This window comes from Peromyscus leucopus, chromosome 8b (genome assembly GCF_004664715.2).
Source record: "Peromyscus leucopus breed LL Stock chromosome 8b, UCI_PerLeu_2.1, whole genome shotgun sequence".
Lineage (NCBI taxonomy): Eukaryota > Metazoa > Chordata > Mammalia > Rodentia > Cricetidae > Peromyscus > Peromyscus leucopus.
This window is the reverse complement of record NC_051086.1, coordinates 6,122,419-6,139,593: the sequence shown is the minus strand read 5'-3', so window position 1 is coordinate 6,139,593 and position 17,175 is coordinate 6,122,419. Positions and strand designations below refer to the sequence as shown.

Below are 17,175 nucleotides of genomic sequence, written 5' to 3'. Positions count from 1 at the left end.
ACCATCACTGGTGTCAAGGTAGCTCTGCCCATGCCCACTACATGGAGAAGCCAAAAGCTTGGCTGAGTAAATTGAGCAGGGTACCCAAGGCGCCTGATTCTCCCACTCTCCTCCAGGCAAACAAGGGTTCCTGCGGCTCTTTGAAAGATTTAACTGCATCCAGGTAGTGGTGGCACACGCCTTTAATCCCAGCACTCAGGAGGCAGACACAGGCAGATCTCCGAGTTTGAGGCCAGCCTTGTATACAGATAAGTTCTAGGACAGCCAGGGCTACAAAGAGAAACCCTTTCTCTAAAGAAAGAAGAAGAAAAAGATGCAGCTGCAAAGCGAAAGGGTGGAGAATGTGCCCTGCAGTCCCTAAGGAAAAGCCAGCTCTCAGGGGCTCTTGCTGGGGACAGGAATGGGGAAGCTGTGATTGGGCCAGATCCAGACACTCCCAGAGACGCATCGGTGCAGGCCCAAGGCCTCCAGCTACCCAGGCACGCTGACTCCGGCTTGGGCTGCTGTCGGGTGGTCCATGGCTCCTGTCAAAGCCTGTTCCATGAACCTCACTTCTGGAATGCTTCTCTTCCCCCTCTTCCTCCTTCACAGCTAGAGATGGACAGACTAGGAGCTGTGAGGAAAAGTTTCTGCTCACAAGGTGTCCCAAGCTCTCTCAGGGTGTGGGGGTCTCCTTAGTGCCCTGGTACCAGACTTCCAAGTAGGAACCAAGAAACAGAGAGGCCAAGGAACTCTTCTAAAGGTACAGCTCACAGAATGTAGGTGTAATCCCGAGCCGCAGCTCTTCAGATGGGAGGAGCATGCCTGGCCAGAGCATCAGCAATGGGAAGGTCTGGGAGCCTACAGAAACAGGTCTGGCTCAGGGAGAGGGGGCAGGGCCAGGGTCCTGGGAAATGCCAGCAAACAGGCCCAGCAGCTGGGGGGCATTTCAGTCAGCTCTTCACAAGTATCTAACAAGTGTATTAGTTAACACCTTAATAATCAACAGAAAAATGAGAGGGCCAGGACAAGGTCCAGATAGGGAGACTGGGTCTTCTGGCTTCTGCCAGCTGGTCACTGGGACATGCCCACAGCTCTCCTTAATTCTTCTTAATTCATAATGGGAGTTATGGAGCCGCCCCGGAGAACAGGAGGAGCATCACAAAACGCCCGAGCATGTGGGGCTGAGGGGCGAGGAGCTTACTGTTCAGACTGGGGATGGAGGAATCCTAGATGCTGGAGCTTGGGGCACCTGTCCTCAGCTGCCACGGGGAGGAAGGCGCCTCCCAGTCTGAGTGAAAGCCACCTGTGCTGGGCTGTTCTCCGCCCACCTTCCCCCTCAGCGGGAGCTGCTGCCTGGAGCTGTAAACAGTGAGTTATTTTTGCTTTCCTTTAGAAAATGTGAGTGCCTCTTCCTATACCACTGAAGGAGTTCTGTGTAGGTTCAGGCCTCGTGTGTTCAAAGCTAGCTCATTGCAGAAAACCACATCCCCAGAAAGTGGACAACCGTCACATTAACATTTAGGCCCGGATTGCACATTCCTTAGTGTTAAATACCCTCCGGGAGACGACAGATCCCTGCACACGACACATCCACACGCACTCTCTCACTCATTCTCTCTCACCCATTCTCTGTGCTGTCTCCCCCCACCCCAACACACACACACTCAACCCCACCCCAAAGAAGCATTGCACAGACAAAGGGCACCCTTTCCCAGCTGAAGGTCACCAAGAAGGCAGGTGATCTGCCAGGCAGTTCCTGAGCTGAATCTTGGGACAGGCTTTTGGGGGCAACACGTGTTTGAGCCAGAAGCAATGCTTGCCTGGGCTCTGGCCCCACCCCCGGGGCCTCCTCTCCACACCTGTCCTGCCTTGCTCATCACTGCGGGTGGCAGATGAGAGATGGCTTCTGACCTTGGGCTCCCTGGTAGCCATGGTGTCGCCCACCTCACAGGGGCTTCAGAAAGGTGACCTCGCCGTGGCCCAGCCAGCTGCCGAGCTATGGCCTGTAGATCTTGATGACGTCCTTGATGGGCCGCCGGCAGATGGGGCAGCAGGCCCGTGCCTGCCTTCGGAGCCGCAGGCCGCAGCTGTGGCAGAGGCACATGTGTCCGCACGTATAGATGACCGTGTCCACCTCGCTGTCGAAGCACACGGTACACTCCCCGTTCCTGCTGCCTGCTGCCGGTTCAGGTGCAGAGAAGGCTGGCGACACCGGGGGGCTCAGCGGGGAGCTGGGGGCTGTCACTGCCAGAAGGGAGACGGGACACCATTAGTGACATGGCTCTCAGGAGGGCTCTGCTGGGCGAGCCCAAGAACGCAGTGCTCCCATGGTGGAAATGGGGCACAGGGTGGGGACAGTCCCGTCTTCGTTTGCCTCCTGAGTTTTACCCGTTTTTGATATTGCTGCCCCCCAAAAGCACAAAGGTAAACTGCCTTCCTCAGCAGCCTTTGGGCCTCTCAGTCTCCATATCTATGTTCCCGCTGAGGACAGCAGAAGGAAAGATCAGGTGCCATGGACAACCCAGCAGGGCTGCTCAGCCAGCAAAGGCCAAGGCTACTGGCGCAGCCAAAGGAACCCCTGCCACCCCGGGTTCCCCATGCCATCAGGAACCCCTGTCCCCTGGGGTGGGGGGTTCTATTTCCTTACCCAGAGATGACTCTGATGCTGAGGAAGACTGGTTGACACCGAAGGTCACGTCGGAATCACTGTCATCCTGGGAGCCGCTGAAGGACCCCGATGGAGTTGTGGTCTCGGGACTGGACTGCAGGGTACCTGGGAGCCAGAGAGACCTACTGGTTATGGCACAAGCCCTGCCAGTCCCTGCTCCTCATCGCTCTGCACCCCTTCTGTCTAGGGAGTGGACTGGAGTGACTGTCATGTTCTGCCAATGTGGCGACGCCTGTGTTTTGCCTGCCCAGCCTCCATTCCTCCTCGGGGGCATTCACACCAATATGGCTATCGCTCTACTCCTAACTCAGAAATAACCTTAGGATGCCGGGCCAGGTCCAGAGAACCTTCCATTCATTCTTCATTCCCATTGCGAGCCAAGGAAGAGCACATAGCCCAAGCAAGGCCACCCTGCCGCCGCCATTAGAACTGCCGGGAAAGGAAAGGCTCGTGCCCCTCTGTGGCAAGGGCCTGACTGACTGAGAGTGGAGCCCGCACAGGGCTCGTCCTGATGATGCGCATTCACCGCCTAGACCTAGCTTTCCTGAATCTACCCAACAGACCCCCGCACTTGTGAGTTATACTACCCTTTGTTGCTTGGGGCACTTAGAAGGGGTTTTTGTCACAGCCACAGGATCCCGGGCTGTGAATATTTCTCCCTGCCCAAGCTCAATGCTAATTCAGAAAATATGTCCCTCCTTAGGAAGAAGAGCGAAGCTCCCTTTGTTCTGCTTGATGAAGGTCGGCTAACGTTGCAGGAACTTGGGCACCTTGTCTCAGAATGAAAAATTACATCAGGTAGTTCAACAACAACAACAAGAATTAAAACAAAGTAATCACAGCCAACAACCACAGACACCCTGCTCCTCCTCTGCCCTCCTTCAGACGCCCAGGTTGTAGCTACAGTTATGACATGCTAGCCCATCAATTCATCCCCATGGCAACCTCACCATGTACACAGCACTCTCTTCCACCCAGGATACCGAAACCTAGGAGAATGGTATCTGTTCAGCACTTCAGGGCTGTGTGACTCTTGGACTGTGAGATCTGCCTTTCTCTTGTCCTGTGTGTAGATGGGGATAATCACGTGGATTCACAGGCCGCTTGAAGCATCGAGGGCAACGTGGTGGTATGGCGGCTTGTCCACTATGAGCTGCTATGAGCTGGGCTGTGAGGCTGGCACTGTGTTCTCTGGACCATTTGCTCCCCCAAACTTGAAAGGTACCCCCTCTGCTGCAGCAAATGTCACCCTGTGCGGCTGTCCCTGTCCACATTTCACACACAGTGGGTGGGTATCCTGTCCTTTGCTGGCCAGGTCCACAGCCTCTGGCCTCTGTCTTTCTGCTAAGGGCCAAGGCAAGAATCATCTCAAAACAGTATGGTTCAACCCTTCCCTCCACTCTCTGGACGTGTTGGGGTGCTGTTTCTCTTGCACATGTCAGTGAATTCCCCTTCTCTCTCATACAATTAATATGCATTGTGCATTTTCTACATAAAAAAAGACCCTAATAAAATTAATCATACGGGAATCCCTCCCAGCCCTGAGAGCAGCCGGGTGCTAGAGGGAGCTCTTGTTGGGGACTTTGGGTCACTCACCCAGAAGGCGCAGCTGTCCTGCCGCTCCGCCGCGCACCGCGAAGAAGGCCCAGAGCGCCTGCGAGGTGTCCACGCACAGCAGGCGTCCCCGCGGGCGCCCGTTCACCGCCAGCAGAACGTCGCCGCCCGGCCGCAGGGTGAAGCTGAGCGCGTCGCCGCCGCTGGGGACCGGCCCGGCGCGCGCCACCACCCAGTATTCCTTGCGGTCCAGCAGCGCAGCGGGGTCGGCGGGCAGCTCGGATGGCCGCAGCGCGCCGGGGTCGCAGGACGTGATGCCGAAGGCCACGGCCGCGGGTGCCGCCAGCCCCGGCCGGCCCACTTCCACGCACAGGCTCTCGCCCGGCCGCAGCGGCCGCTCGGAAAACACCAGGGTGCGGCCGCCTTCGGGTCGGGGCGCGCAGGCCAGCCTGCGATCGGCAGACAGGCTCACGTCGGGGCCGCGCGTGGCGTGGAAGCGCAGCTCGGCGTCCAGCAGCGCGGGTGACGACGCGGGCCGAGCGCGTTCGCGGGCCACGCACGGCACGGCGGCGTCTGGACGGCCGAGCGCCAGGTGCCCCAGCTTGGCCACCACCTGGTTGTTCTCCAGCTCATTGTTGTCGAAGTTGGCGGTGTCGTGGCTGCCGGGAGGGGGGCAGGCGCTGAGGCGGGCCTGGCCCAGGCGCAGGGGTGTCAGCGTGTCCGCAAAGGTGCTTTCTGCGGGACAGAGGGGAAGCATCAGGAGGCCTGCCGGCACCCTGGACCCCAGACTCCAGACCCTGGATCCCATCACTCCACCCCCAGACCTCAGACCCAGTCCCTGAAGACCTAGAGCCCTGGACTCCAGTTTCCCCAGACCCCCAACCTCAGACTCTGAACCCCAGGTTTCCTCAACCTCAGACTCCACACTCCTAAACCCCAAACCTCAGAACCTGAACCTTGGATAGCACCCCCACACCTCAATCTCAGACATGACACTCTAGACCCCAGCTCCTCCAGATCTCATCCCAGACTTCAGACCCCACTCCTGAACTCCTAGACCTAATGCCCTGGACCCCAGATTTGCCTGGCCCCAAACTCCCTTGGACCTCCCCCCAGTACCTCCTGACCTCTGATTCTGGGCCCCAGCTCCCCCGACCTTAGGGCTTCAGGTGGTCAGACCGGACTGAGTTCTACCTGGTCCTCCATCCTTGCTGTACCTGACCTCCTACTGCTTTGAAAGGGCCTTCTCTTCCTCCGCCTTGCTTCCTCTTTTCTCCCTCCCTGACCAGGCTGTTCTTGAACTTGTGATCTTCTGTCTTAGTCTCCCAAGTCCTGGGGTTCATGCAGCAAGCCCAACTTCTTGCCTCCTTCCTTTGTCCTTTTCTCTCTCCCATCCCCCAGAGGTTTTCTTACATTTGCAAGTCTGGGCATTTAAAGAGCCTTTATCTGTTTCCTTAGTCCAGTGCATACCATCAGCCTAAAGAGCAAATCCTATATGGGGCCCCAGCAGGTGGCAGGTTAACCCGACCGAGCTCATGTGTCTCATTTAATACTGCAATTGACCGGTACGAACTATTACTACTGCTGTTTGGCAAAGATGGAGGCTGAGGCACTGGGTGTAGGGGGCAGGACCTGGCACAGAACCCAAGCGGTCTTGTCAGGACTCTTCAATACGATGACAGTGGGAACAGAAATGACAGAATGGTGAGGAAAGAGGAAGTGTGGATGCCAGTGCCTGGTGTGGGAGAGGAAGTGTGGATGCCAGTGTCTGGTGTGGGAGAGGAAGTGTGGATGCCAGGGTCTGGTGTGGGAGAGGAAGTGTGGATGCCAGTGCCTGGTGTGGGAGAGGAAGTGTGGATGCCAGTGTCTGGTGTGGGAGAGGAAGTGTGGATGCCAGTGCCTGGTGTGGGAGAGGAAGTGTGGATGCCAGTGCCTGGTGAGGAAAGAGGAAGTGTGGATGCCAGTGCCTGGTGAGGAAAGAGGAAGTGTGGATGCCAGTGTCTGGCGTGGGAGAGGAAGTGTGGATGCCAGTGCCTGGTGTGGGAGAGGAAGTGTGGATGCCAGTGCCTGGTGTGGGAGAGGAAGTGTGGATGCCAGTGCCTGGTGTGGGAGAGGAAGTGTGGATGCCAGTGCCTGGTGAGGAAAGAGGAAGTGTGGATGCCAGTGCCTGGTGAGGAAAGAGGAAGTGTGGATGCCAGTGTCTGGCGTGGGAGAGGAAGTGTGGATGCCAGTGTCTGGTGTGGGAGAGGAAGTGTGGATGCCAGGGTCTGATGTGGGAGAGGAAGTGTGGATGCCAGTGTCTGGTGTGGGAGAGGAAGTGTGGATGCCAGTGTCTGGTGTGGGAGAGGAAGTGTGGATGCCAGTGTCTGGTGTGGGAGAGGAAGTGTGGATGCCAGTGCCTGGTGTGGGAGAGGAAGTGTGGATGCCAGTGTCTGGTGTGGGAGAGGAAGTGTGGATGCCAGTGTCGTCTGGTGTGGGAGAGGAAGTGTGGATGCCAGTGTCTGGCGTGGGAGAGGAAGTGTGGATGCCAGTGCCTGGTGAGGAAAGAGGAAGTGTGGATGCCAGTGCCTGGTGTGGGAGAGGAAGTGTGGATGCCAGTGTCTGGCGTGGGAGAGGAAGTGTGGATGCCAGTGTCTGGTGTGGGAGAGGAAGTGTGGATGCCAGTGTCTGGTGTGGGAGAGGAAGTGTGGATGCCAGTGTCGTCTGGTGTGGGAGAGGAAGTGTGGATGCCAGTGTCTGGCGTGGGAGAGGAAGTGTGGATGCCAATGTCTGGTGTGGGAGAGGAAGTGTGGATGCCAGTGTCTGGTGTGGGAGAGGAAGTGTGGATGCCAGTGTCTGGTGTGGGAGAGGAAGTGTGGATGCCAGTGCCTGGTGTGGGAGAGGAAGTGTGGATGCCAGTGTCTGGTGTGGGAGAGGAAGTGTGGATGCCAGTGTCTGGTGTGGGAGAGGAAGTGTGGATGCCAGTGTCTGGTGTGGGAGAGGAAGTGTGGATGCCAGTGTCTGGTGTGGGAGAGGAAGTGTGGATGCCAGTGTCTGGTGTGGGAGAGGAAGTGTGGATGCCAGTGTCTGGTGTGGGAGAGGAAGTGTGGATGCCAGTGTCTGGTGTGGGAGAGGAAGTGTGGATGCCAGTGTCTGGTGTGGGAGAGGAAGTGTGGATGCCAGTGTCTGGTGTGGGAGAGGAAGTGTGGATGCCAGTGTCTGGTGTGGGAGAGGAAGTGTGGATGCCAGTGTCTGGTGTGGGAGAGGAAGTGTGGATGCCAGTGTCTGGTGTGGGAGAGGAAGTGTGGATGCCAGTGTCTGGTGTGGGAGAGGAAGTGTGGATGCCAGTGCCTGGTGTGGGAGAGGAAGTGTGGATGCCAGTGTCTGGTGGGAGAGGAAGTGTGGATGCCAGTGTCTGGTGTGGGAGAGGAAGTGTGGATGCCAGTGTCTGGTGTGGGAGAGGAAGTGTGGATGCCAGTGTCTGGTGTGGGAGAGGAAGTGTGGATGCCAGTGTCTGGTGTGGGAGAGGAAGTGTGGATGCCAGTGTCTGGTGTGGGAGAGGAAGTGTGGATGCCAGTGTCTGGTGTGGGAGAGGAAGTGTGGATGCCAGTGTCTGGTGTGGGAGAGGAAGTGTGGATGCCAGTGTCTGGTGTGGGAGAGGAAGTGTGGATGCCAGTGTCTGGTGTGGGAGAGGAAGTGTGGATGCCAGTGTCTGGTGTGGGAGAGGAAGTGTGGATGCCAGTGTCTGGCGTGGGAGAGGAAGTGTGGATGCCAGTGTCTGGTGTGGGAGAGGAAGTGTGGATGCCAGTGTCGTCTGGTGTGGGAGAGGAAGTGTGGATGCCAGTGCCTGGTGTGGGAGAGGAAGTGTGGGTGCCAGTGTCTGGTGTGGAGAGGAAGTGTGGATGCCAGTGCTGGTGTGGGAGAGGAAGTGTGGGTGCCAGTGTCTGGTGTGGGAGAGGAAGTGTGGATGCCAGGGTCTGATGTGGGAGAGGAAGTGTGGATGCCAGTGTCTGGTGTGGGAGAGGAAGTGTGGATGCCATGCCAGTGTTGGTGTGGGAGAGGAAGTGTGGATGCCAGTGTCTGGCGTGGGAGAGGAAGTGTGGATGCCAGTGTCTGGCGTGGGAGAGGAAGTGTGGATGCCAGTGTCTGGCGTGGGAGAGGAAGTGTGGATGCCAGTGTCTGGTGTGGGAGAGGAAGTGTGGATGCCAGTGTCTGGCGTGGGAGAGGAAGTGTGGATGCCAGTGTCTGGCGTGGGAGAGGAAGTGTGGATGCCAGTGTCTGGCGTGGGAGAGGAAGTGTGGATGCCAGTGTCTGGCGTGGGAGAGGAAGTGTGGATGCCAGTGTCTGGTGTGGGAGAGGAAGTGTGGATGCCAGTGCCTGGTGTGGGAGAGGAAGTGTGGGTGCCAGTGTCTGGTGTGGAGAGGAAGTGTGGATGCCAGTGCCTGGTGTGGGAGAGGAAGTGTGGGTGCCAGTGTCTGGTGTGGGAGAGGAAGTGTGGATGCCAGGGTCTGATGTGGGAGAGGAAGTGTGGATGCCAGTGTCTGGTGTGGGAGAGGAAGTGTGGATGCCAGTGCCTGGTGTGGGAGAGGAAGTGTGGATGCCAGTGTCTGGCGTGGGAGAGGAAGTGTGGATGCCAGTGTCTGGCGTGGGAGAGGAAGTGTGGATGCCAGTGTCTGGCGTGGGAGAGGAAGTGTGGATGCCAGTGTCTGGCGTGGGAGAGGAAGTGTGGATGCCAGTGTCTGGCGTGGGAGAGGAAGTGTGGATGCCAGTGTCTGGCGTGGGAGAGGAAGTGTGGATGCCAGTGTCTGGCGTGGGAGAGGAAGTGTGGATGCCAGTGTCTGGTGTGGGAGGTACCTTTTGCTGACAGTAGGGTCCTGGAAGAGTAAGGGGCGGGGAGAGTCAAGAGTTCCATCTAGCAGGCTCAGTGCAAGGCTGAGGTGTCAGAAAGAAGCAGATAGGCAGCAGGCAGGGTGGGGTGTGCTTCTGGGATTCCTGGGGTTCCTGTGCTGGGAACCAAGTCCCGGATGACTAAGATGTAGGACAAGTTCTGAAAGACAGGGCTCAGTGCACGCTATTGGAAGTGCTGGTCCCCAAGGGTGAAGGCTGGGCTGAGGAATAACTCTGTCCTGTGAGGACAGGCCTGACCCCCGATGCTCTGCAGCTTCTGGTCTCACTATGTGATCTCTTCCGCTTGTCGCCCCCCCCCCCCCGTCGCTCCCCCCCCCCCCCCGTGATGGCAGCTCCTAGGGGCTCCGCCAGAGGTCAGATCAGGGAGGCAGCCTAATCTGGTCTTCCAACCTGCACAACATGCCAAACAGACTTCACAGCAAAGCCTTGGCTATTTTGTTATAGCGGATAGAAGAGCGGCTAACATGGAAGCCAACAGTTTAGAGATGGCATTCAAGGCCTGCTGATGTTCTCAAGGAGAAATGGTCTTACTTAATGAGAGCTTAAGTCTGTAGTTGTTTATATATACATATACATACCTATCTTCATGTTATATATACATACACACACATCTCCATACTCTGGGTGACTCTAAGAGCTGAATATATATTTAAAACATGTTTATATATACTTTGAAAACATTTTTGCTATTTTTATGTTTATGTGTGTGTTTGCCTGCATACATGTCTGTGTACCACTTGTGTGCCTGCTGCCCACCGAGGTGAGAAGGGGCCACTGGATCCCTGAAACTGGAGTTGCAGATGTTGGTGGGCCACCATGTGGGTGCTGGAAATAGAATCTGGCTGGGTCCTCTGGAAGAGCAGCCAGTGCTCTTAACTGCTCAAGAGCCCCTCATGTAGTTTTTACATGTGTTTTATGTACGCTGCAACACACTTTAAGAAAGTGAGTGCAGCTAGCATAGAACCCAGGGCCTTCTGTCTCAGCAGACGGTGTGAAGCCTTTCCAGTCAGGTACCGGATGCCCTGCAAGGCCCAGCAGGACTCCTGCTCTGGCTTCCGTACCCACACCCAGATCTCCCTCGGAAAGAACAACCCACCCTCACAGCTGTGACCTGAGGAGTCGGGGGTCCTTCAACCTGGCCAGTCACTACTACCCCACCCCCTGCCTGTGGCCACACGTCAAGAGATGGGGTTTGAACCCTGATGAGGCCAGTGAGCCTTGAGACCCCGGAAAGAGGTTGTGAGGACATGGGGCTGTCATCTGCAGGTGGCCCTGGTTTGCCCCACAGGACAGTCAAGCTGAGGAGGGAGCTGAAAGAATGACAGCGGAGAACGAAGTGAAGAGCCTCCCAGGCACTGCCCTTCACCAGGCAGCTGCAAGGCATTATGTCCTTTTTGCCACTAAAGTGATACTGAAGCAACCAAATATTTCAGACTATCTAGACTGCGGTGCCATGGCCTTGGCGTGGTATTTATTTAATCTGACCAGCCACTAGGCAGAGGAAGGATGGGGACCCCTCGGACCCAGACCCTTTGTGCTGGGAAGAGGGATGGATCTCCTTCAGCCAGCATCCCTGGGACAGTACAATGTTCTGGGGGAAGAGGATAGCTGGAATGCCAGTATTCCTTAGCAGATGTGAGCCTCCTTTTCCGTATCTGCAAGCTGTCCCGGGGTGCACTAATTGATGAGACAGCCCTGGCACATGTGACGTGATCACAAATACAAGTAGGGAGAAATGGGATCTAAAGGGATTCCATCTCAGAGTGACAGGGTGGCTCAGAGGGAGGGGGGAGGGAGGGGGAGGGAGGGGCAGGTACCCAACGCAAAGGCCTTCCTCAGAAATACAGTCCTGGCTGCAGGCTGGACCACCTGAGAGTCTTGGGTAAGCCTGGTGCTGGGAGCCAGACCTGCTGTCACTGGCTTAGGCGCGGCCTGAGCAGAGACTTTCCAGGTCTCCCAGGGGACTCAATGTACAGCCAGGGCTGAGAGCTGCTGAGCCAAATACAGACAAATCCAGCCTCAACGACTGTGAGCTCAAGGGCTGGTCACCTTCCTTCCCAGAACCTGGATTCTTACCTATGCAGGGAACTGCAGCCTGGGCCTGGCCTCACCAGTGTGGTAGCTGAACCCGCGTCAGGAAGACACAGAGCAGGGCACACACTTCCACCAGGCCAAAAGCTGTATGCAGCCTGTGGGTCCCTTCTGACTCAGCTCAAGCTCCGGGGCAGTCCCTAAAGCCCAGGACCGTGTTTCCCAGGCCTGTGGTGCTGGATGAAATAAAGCCTGGGTTCATTTGAATTTTAGATAAACAATTTTTTTTTTGGTATGAGCATGTTCCAAATACTGCCACAGGACACAGTCATACTAAATTTGTGTTTTGTTTATCTTAAATTCAAATTTAACTAGATGTCCTGTATTTTTATTGCTCCACTTGGTAGCTCTACCCTGATGTCATCTTTGGGTTTTGCTTTGCAGGCTTTATTCAGTGGGGTATGAGAAGTGAGGGGGCGATTAAGGGCCCTGGGTTTTTGTTTTGTTTTTTTCTATTCTGGGATTTCAATGCCGAAAATTTTAAAGCAATTATATTGCCTCCTCAGAAGTCTAGGGTGCACAGGGTAAGTCAGACATTGGCTGCTGTGAGGTATCCATTGGTGGGTCCTGGGGTACCTCTCTTCCTAAGCTAAGTTTTCCCAGGGATCTCTCAGAGTTGCACATTACATCATCTCTTACCCGCTGCCCATTCTTAATATTAAGTCATGGTGGCTTAGCATCCATTTATTTACTGTTACTTAAAACCTTTTATTCAGTGCTGGCGATCACACCTGGACCCTCACATCTGGATGAGTGCTCTCTCACTGGGCTACAGCTACAATCTCTTTACCTTTTTCTGAGACAGAGTTTTACTATGTAGCTCTGGCTGGCCTGGAACTTTCTACATGGATTAGGCTGGCCTCAAACTTACAGAGATCCACCTGCCTCTACCTCCTGAGTGCTGGGGCTACCTACCACTCAGAAGGCGTGCACCACCACCCCAGGCTTCTCTTCTTATTTTTAATCAGCCCTGCAAGAGACCCTCAAACCTTAACTTTGGAAGAGATGGCTCAGTGGTTAAAAGCACTCACTATTCTTGCAGAGGACCAGGTTCAGATCCCAGTACCCACATAGTGGCTCATAACTTCCTGTCACCCAGTCCCTGGTGATCTGACACCCTATTCTGGCCTCCACCACATGCACACACTCAGGTATGCACTCATACATATGAACAAAAGCAACACAGTTAACTACACATGTGCACATACACATACTTTTAGGCAACTCTTAGGAGGAAGGGACATTCACCCATGACCTCGTGACCCCATGACCCAGAGACAGAGCTCCTCTTGCTCTTCCTGCCCCTGTTATATGTCTGTGTGAACACGGTTCTGTACCATCAGCTAGCACAGCTCTGGGTGTGCTATTGATCTGTAAATAAAGAGACAGCCTCAGGTTTGCTCGGTTACATGGTGGGCTCTGCCCACTTCCTCCCAAGGGTCATACAACACGGTGGTGATGATGGTGGTGGTGGTGGTGGTGGTGGTGGTGGTGGTGTGGTGATGATGGTGGTGGTGGTGTGATGGTGGTGGTGGTGGTGGTGGTGGTGATGGTGGTGGTGGAGTTTCCATGCAAGTTTGCTGAGTAAGAAAATGAAAGGAGGGATCCGTGTGCTCCCTAGGTGTTTTCAGCCCCACTTAGTCATCAAGGCCAGCCTCCAATCTGTATTTTTAAACATTCCTAACCCATTTGCACTGTTCATGTGTGGCTGTGGCTTCCTGTCTGCTCACAGAGACAGGGGCTGGGGAAACAGGCGTCATTGCTTCCTACTCTACAGGGATAAAGTGGGGGGAGGTTTTTGAGGTTTAGGAAAGCTGTAGTTTCTGGAGCCTTCATGGAAAACCTTTAAGGGGTAAGGGTGGGCAGGGGTGTGCTTAGAATGCCCAAGGGAAGCTCCAGCTCAGAGTGGTGCTGTCCGGTCTGATCTGCCCAAAACTGGGACACAGGCCCTGCCCACACGCAAGCCAGCAGAGGTCCTTGCTTCCCAGCTGCTGGTCAAGTGCCACCAGTGTCTCAGGCCCATGTATCCCTCTAGACACCATGTCCTATAACCCTGCCAATAATCCCATGAGGTGGGTGCCATCATGCATCTGCTTTACAGATAAGAGGGCCTGTCTCTGTGTCGATTCTACATAGATGGCATGTGGAGATCTGGGTCTAGGCACAAGTCTCTGTGACTTGGGTCTAGGCACAAGTCTCTGTGACTTTCATGTCTCCAGTTGCTCAAACCGCTTAGAACTCCTTCGGCCTCATTATTTCTTGGAGAGAGGAGAGTCAGTTCCTGGACACTGAATCTGCCCCCCATGCCCAGTGGTGTGTGTGTGTGGGTCAAACCAAAAACAGCCCAAACATTTAGCTGTGTAGAAACCATCTTCCCATAAAAAGAAGCAATCAGCAGCGATCTCCAGGGTGATGCATCAGTCCAGTCACAGGGCATTAAGAAGCAGGCTATGCAGAAATATCAGAGTGAAGAACCCCTCAGGAGGGGGAAGCTTCAGGCTACAGACAGGTGGACATGTGTCTATCTGTCCACCTTCTCACTTTACCCTTGCGTATTTCCTTGCAGGTAAATTACACACAGGGCTGTGTCCAGCTTCCCTGAGAAAACCTACTCTCCCTTCATACCTCCCAAGTCTAGGCCGGTTATTTCAAGTGCAGGCTGCAGCCTCAGAAGTGACTGCCCTTCATTGGAGGAGGAGAGAACAGAGACTGGCCAAGGGGTCTGGTGCCCTTTGAGAAGAGTAACTACGATGGAACCAGAAGCCATGGGCACCAACTCAAGGCCACTCAACTGTGCCTTTTAAAATGACCACTTTCCTGTCTACATCATTTGTTGTTTTGTTTTTGAAACAGGATCTTATACGCAGCCTGGTTGGCTTGGAACTCAACTATGTAAAACAGGCTGGCCTCAGACTCATAAATGAAGACCCACCTGCTTCTGCCAACCAAGTGCTGGAATTAAAGGCATGTACCACCTTACTCCTGGCCAAATTCTACATCGATTTTTTTTTTAAAGTAGCACACACATATGTTCTTAGGCGGTCCTTATAGCCATGTGACCAGGTTGAAACAGAAATATCTGGGAAGTCCTGGAGATGCTCAGGAGATGGTGTGTGTGTGTGTGTGTGTGTGTGTGTGTGTGTGTGTGTGTGTTTCTTTCATGCTCAGTGGTAGGGTGGGCCATATATATGTTTATACACACATGTATACATCACAAATATATATATATATATATATATATATATATATATATATATATATATATATATGAGACCACATACAGTGTCTCAAGATGATGGGAGAAAACTTTTATGTTGGGAGCATCCACAGTCAGAATTTCAGCACTACACGGGCCTCCCCAAAGCACCTTGGGCTTCTTCACAGTTAGCCTGGCTCTGGATGCTGCCCCCGACTGCCCACTGGCACAGGTTCATCTACTGGGTGAATAAAAGCCAGCAGAGGAAATGCATGCCGGGATTGGAGGAGGTGGTACATGAACAAATGAGTGAAAGAGGGAGTGAATGAACGAGTGAGTAGTGGTCTAAGAGTGACAAGCTGGCTGGCCATGGCATGGGCTCAGTGCCCAGCCCACGTGGGTTCCCTCCCAGTTCTGTAACAAAACAGTAACGCTGTGCCTCAGTTCCCTCCTCCGGAAATTGAACATCATTGCTTTTGTGAGAATCAAGACACATGGGGGCACACTGGGCAGCTGGGTGCCCACAGGTGAGCAGAGCCCCCGGGGCTGTAAACGCTATGGTCACACAGGCTGTGCCAACCGACCTACCCAGCAGCTGCACCTCGTCGGTGATGCCGTAGACGTCGATGAGTGCCCAGAGTGGGCCTCCCACGGCCACGCCACAGTGGAAAAGCACCGGCTCACCATCGTTGACGCTGTAGAAGACGCGGCCGTGGCGGTCAGCCCAGTAGGCTAGCACCGTGTCCCGCAGCGCCAAGTTCTCAGGCAGCGCCTTAGCCCAGTATCCAGGTCGTGTGACCAGGTCGGGGCAGGCGTACTTGGGGATGTCCTGAGCGCTCATGAGTGACGGGTCATGCGCGGTGAAGCCGAAGCGCAGGGCACCGCTCCAGCCAGGACGCACGGCCACCAGGCGCAGCCGCACCTGCTCATACAGGCGGATGGGCCTCTGCGTGAAGGTGACGCCGTTGCAGAAGCTGTTGCGCCGCGTAGCCCTGCGCGAGTGGCCGTCCAGCCGCACGTTCTTGCCCTTGGCCTGAGCGTGGAAGCGTGGTGCCTCGCCCAGGACCGCTTGCCTCTCGGGGCCAGGGCCGTAACAAGGCCGGGAGGCTAGGAGGCGTGCGGGAGGGCTGGAGTCTGTGGGCAGAGGGAAAGCATGTCAGCGCTTGGTACTCCTGTCGCCAGGGATTTTATTAACCATTTCCATAAATTCCACTTTAGACTGGGCATGGATACATTTTAGAAGGTTCTGGCCTAGACCTAAGGAGCTTCCCTACCCCTGTTCCCAACCATGGCAGGTCACTGCACACACTTCACAGCAACCCAAGGTTTAATGTTGAGTGTGCACTGAAGAGCTCCCTTTCCACACCTAGCTTATCACCACCTGGCCTGGGGGGGTCAGATGACCTCTTCATGTCCAGCAAACCACCCCCAAATCAAGAAGCTTCCTCCCAGGATGACATCTGAGCTGCAGAGTGCTGGGATTCTGTGAGGAACCGTGGGGACGTCTGGCTGCTTTCCTCAAAATTTGTGTTCACAGCGTGCTAGGGATCTGGGGTGCACACATTCTTCTGAGATCCCTAAAGCAGCCTGCAGCCCCAGGCTCCCAGCAACAGTGGGGGTATCCCTGTCACTCTCTCCACCTGATTTCCTTGTCTCCAAATGGGTCCGGTAAACTCCCATCACTGCTGGAAGGCCGTGTGGATCAAATGCCCAAATAGGACTCCTAGGGTCTGTGATGGACCACTGGTAACCTCACGATCTATCTCTCTAAGGCTCCAGAGCTGTCTCAGCCAGGACTCTGGCTTTCACCCCTTCACTGATGGTCAGGTGGTTAGCTTTTCTAGAATGTACCTTCCGGGAGTTTATTTCTATGGAGATTTGCTCTGAGGGCCTTTTCAGGAAACCTAGCCAGGTGGCCCAGAATGGAGTGGGAGTCATCTTGCCCTCCTCCTTCCTCTTCCCACTCCAAGGGAGGTGGCAGGTGGGTGGCCACTGCAGGGAGGAGCCCTGCACTTACTACAGCAGCAGAGGCCATTCTCAAAGCAGGCCACCACAGGACATTCCGAGAAGAATGGCAGGCCACTGTGGGGACACTCCTCCCACGCTCAACCCAGAGTGCACCTTGCTGTGGTCCTCTCGGGGATGGAGGTGGAGGGTTTGGTTAACCCTGAGGCTGACGGGTGGCAGAACAAGGGGGAAAAAAACATCATGGCCCCTCTAAAAGCTGAGAAGGGAAGCAGCCCTCTTCAGATAGAAGGCACCCACCTGCCGAAGATGATGCCAGGCCAAGGAGCAGGACAGAGTCCCTCGTTAGGGAAAAAAAAAAAAAAAAAAAAACAAAAAAAACCTTCAGGGACTGCTGTCAACCAGTTGCTTAGCAAATGTTAGGCAAAGGTCTACTATGGTCGGCCAGCATGCTAGGCAGTGGGCATACACCTGTCCCGAGACAGACAAAGGTTCCCCCTCTGAGGAGTCTGACAACTAATGAAGTGTGGTGCGCTGGCTGGCGGGCGGGCGGGCCGGGCACACCACAGAGAATAATGAGTTGAGAAGCTGCCCTGGGATTTGCATAGAGAGCCTCCCTGTGGGAGACTGGAACAGAATACCAGAGGAAGAGAAGGAATGAGCCCTGAGGGTTTAGGAAGGAGAACTCCAGGCAGGAACACAGTGCAAAGTACACCGCCCCCCCCCCCTCCAAGAAAGGAAAGTGCTGATAAGACTGAGCAACAAGGAGCCAGTGTGGGCAAGCTGGAGGGCTGGTCTGGGTGAGCCGGAGCTGGGGGAGTAGGGGATTATA

The 17,175-nt window shown here is 55.1% G+C and overlaps 1 protein-coding gene across 1 annotated transcript in view; it reads right to left on the bottom strand.

The window, feature by feature from the left end:
- Positions 1-241: 241 nt before the first annotated feature.
- Neurl1b (neuralized E3 ubiquitin protein ligase 1B) overlaps positions 242-17,175 on the bottom strand; it is a 31,840-nt gene continuing 14,906 nt past the window's right edge. The window contains exons 2-5 of the mRNA XM_028893341.1: positions 14,967-15,512; positions 4,247-4,939; positions 2,630-2,755; positions 242-2,226 (exon numbers count right to left, since the gene is read on the bottom strand). Coding sequence (XP_028749174.1) covers positions 1,979-2,226; positions 2,630-2,755; positions 4,247-4,939; positions 14,967-15,512 — 1,613 coding nt within the window. The 3' untranslated portion in view covers positions 242-1,978. The remainder of the gene's footprint in view (positions 2,227-2,629; positions 2,756-4,246; positions 4,940-14,966; positions 15,513-17,175) is intronic.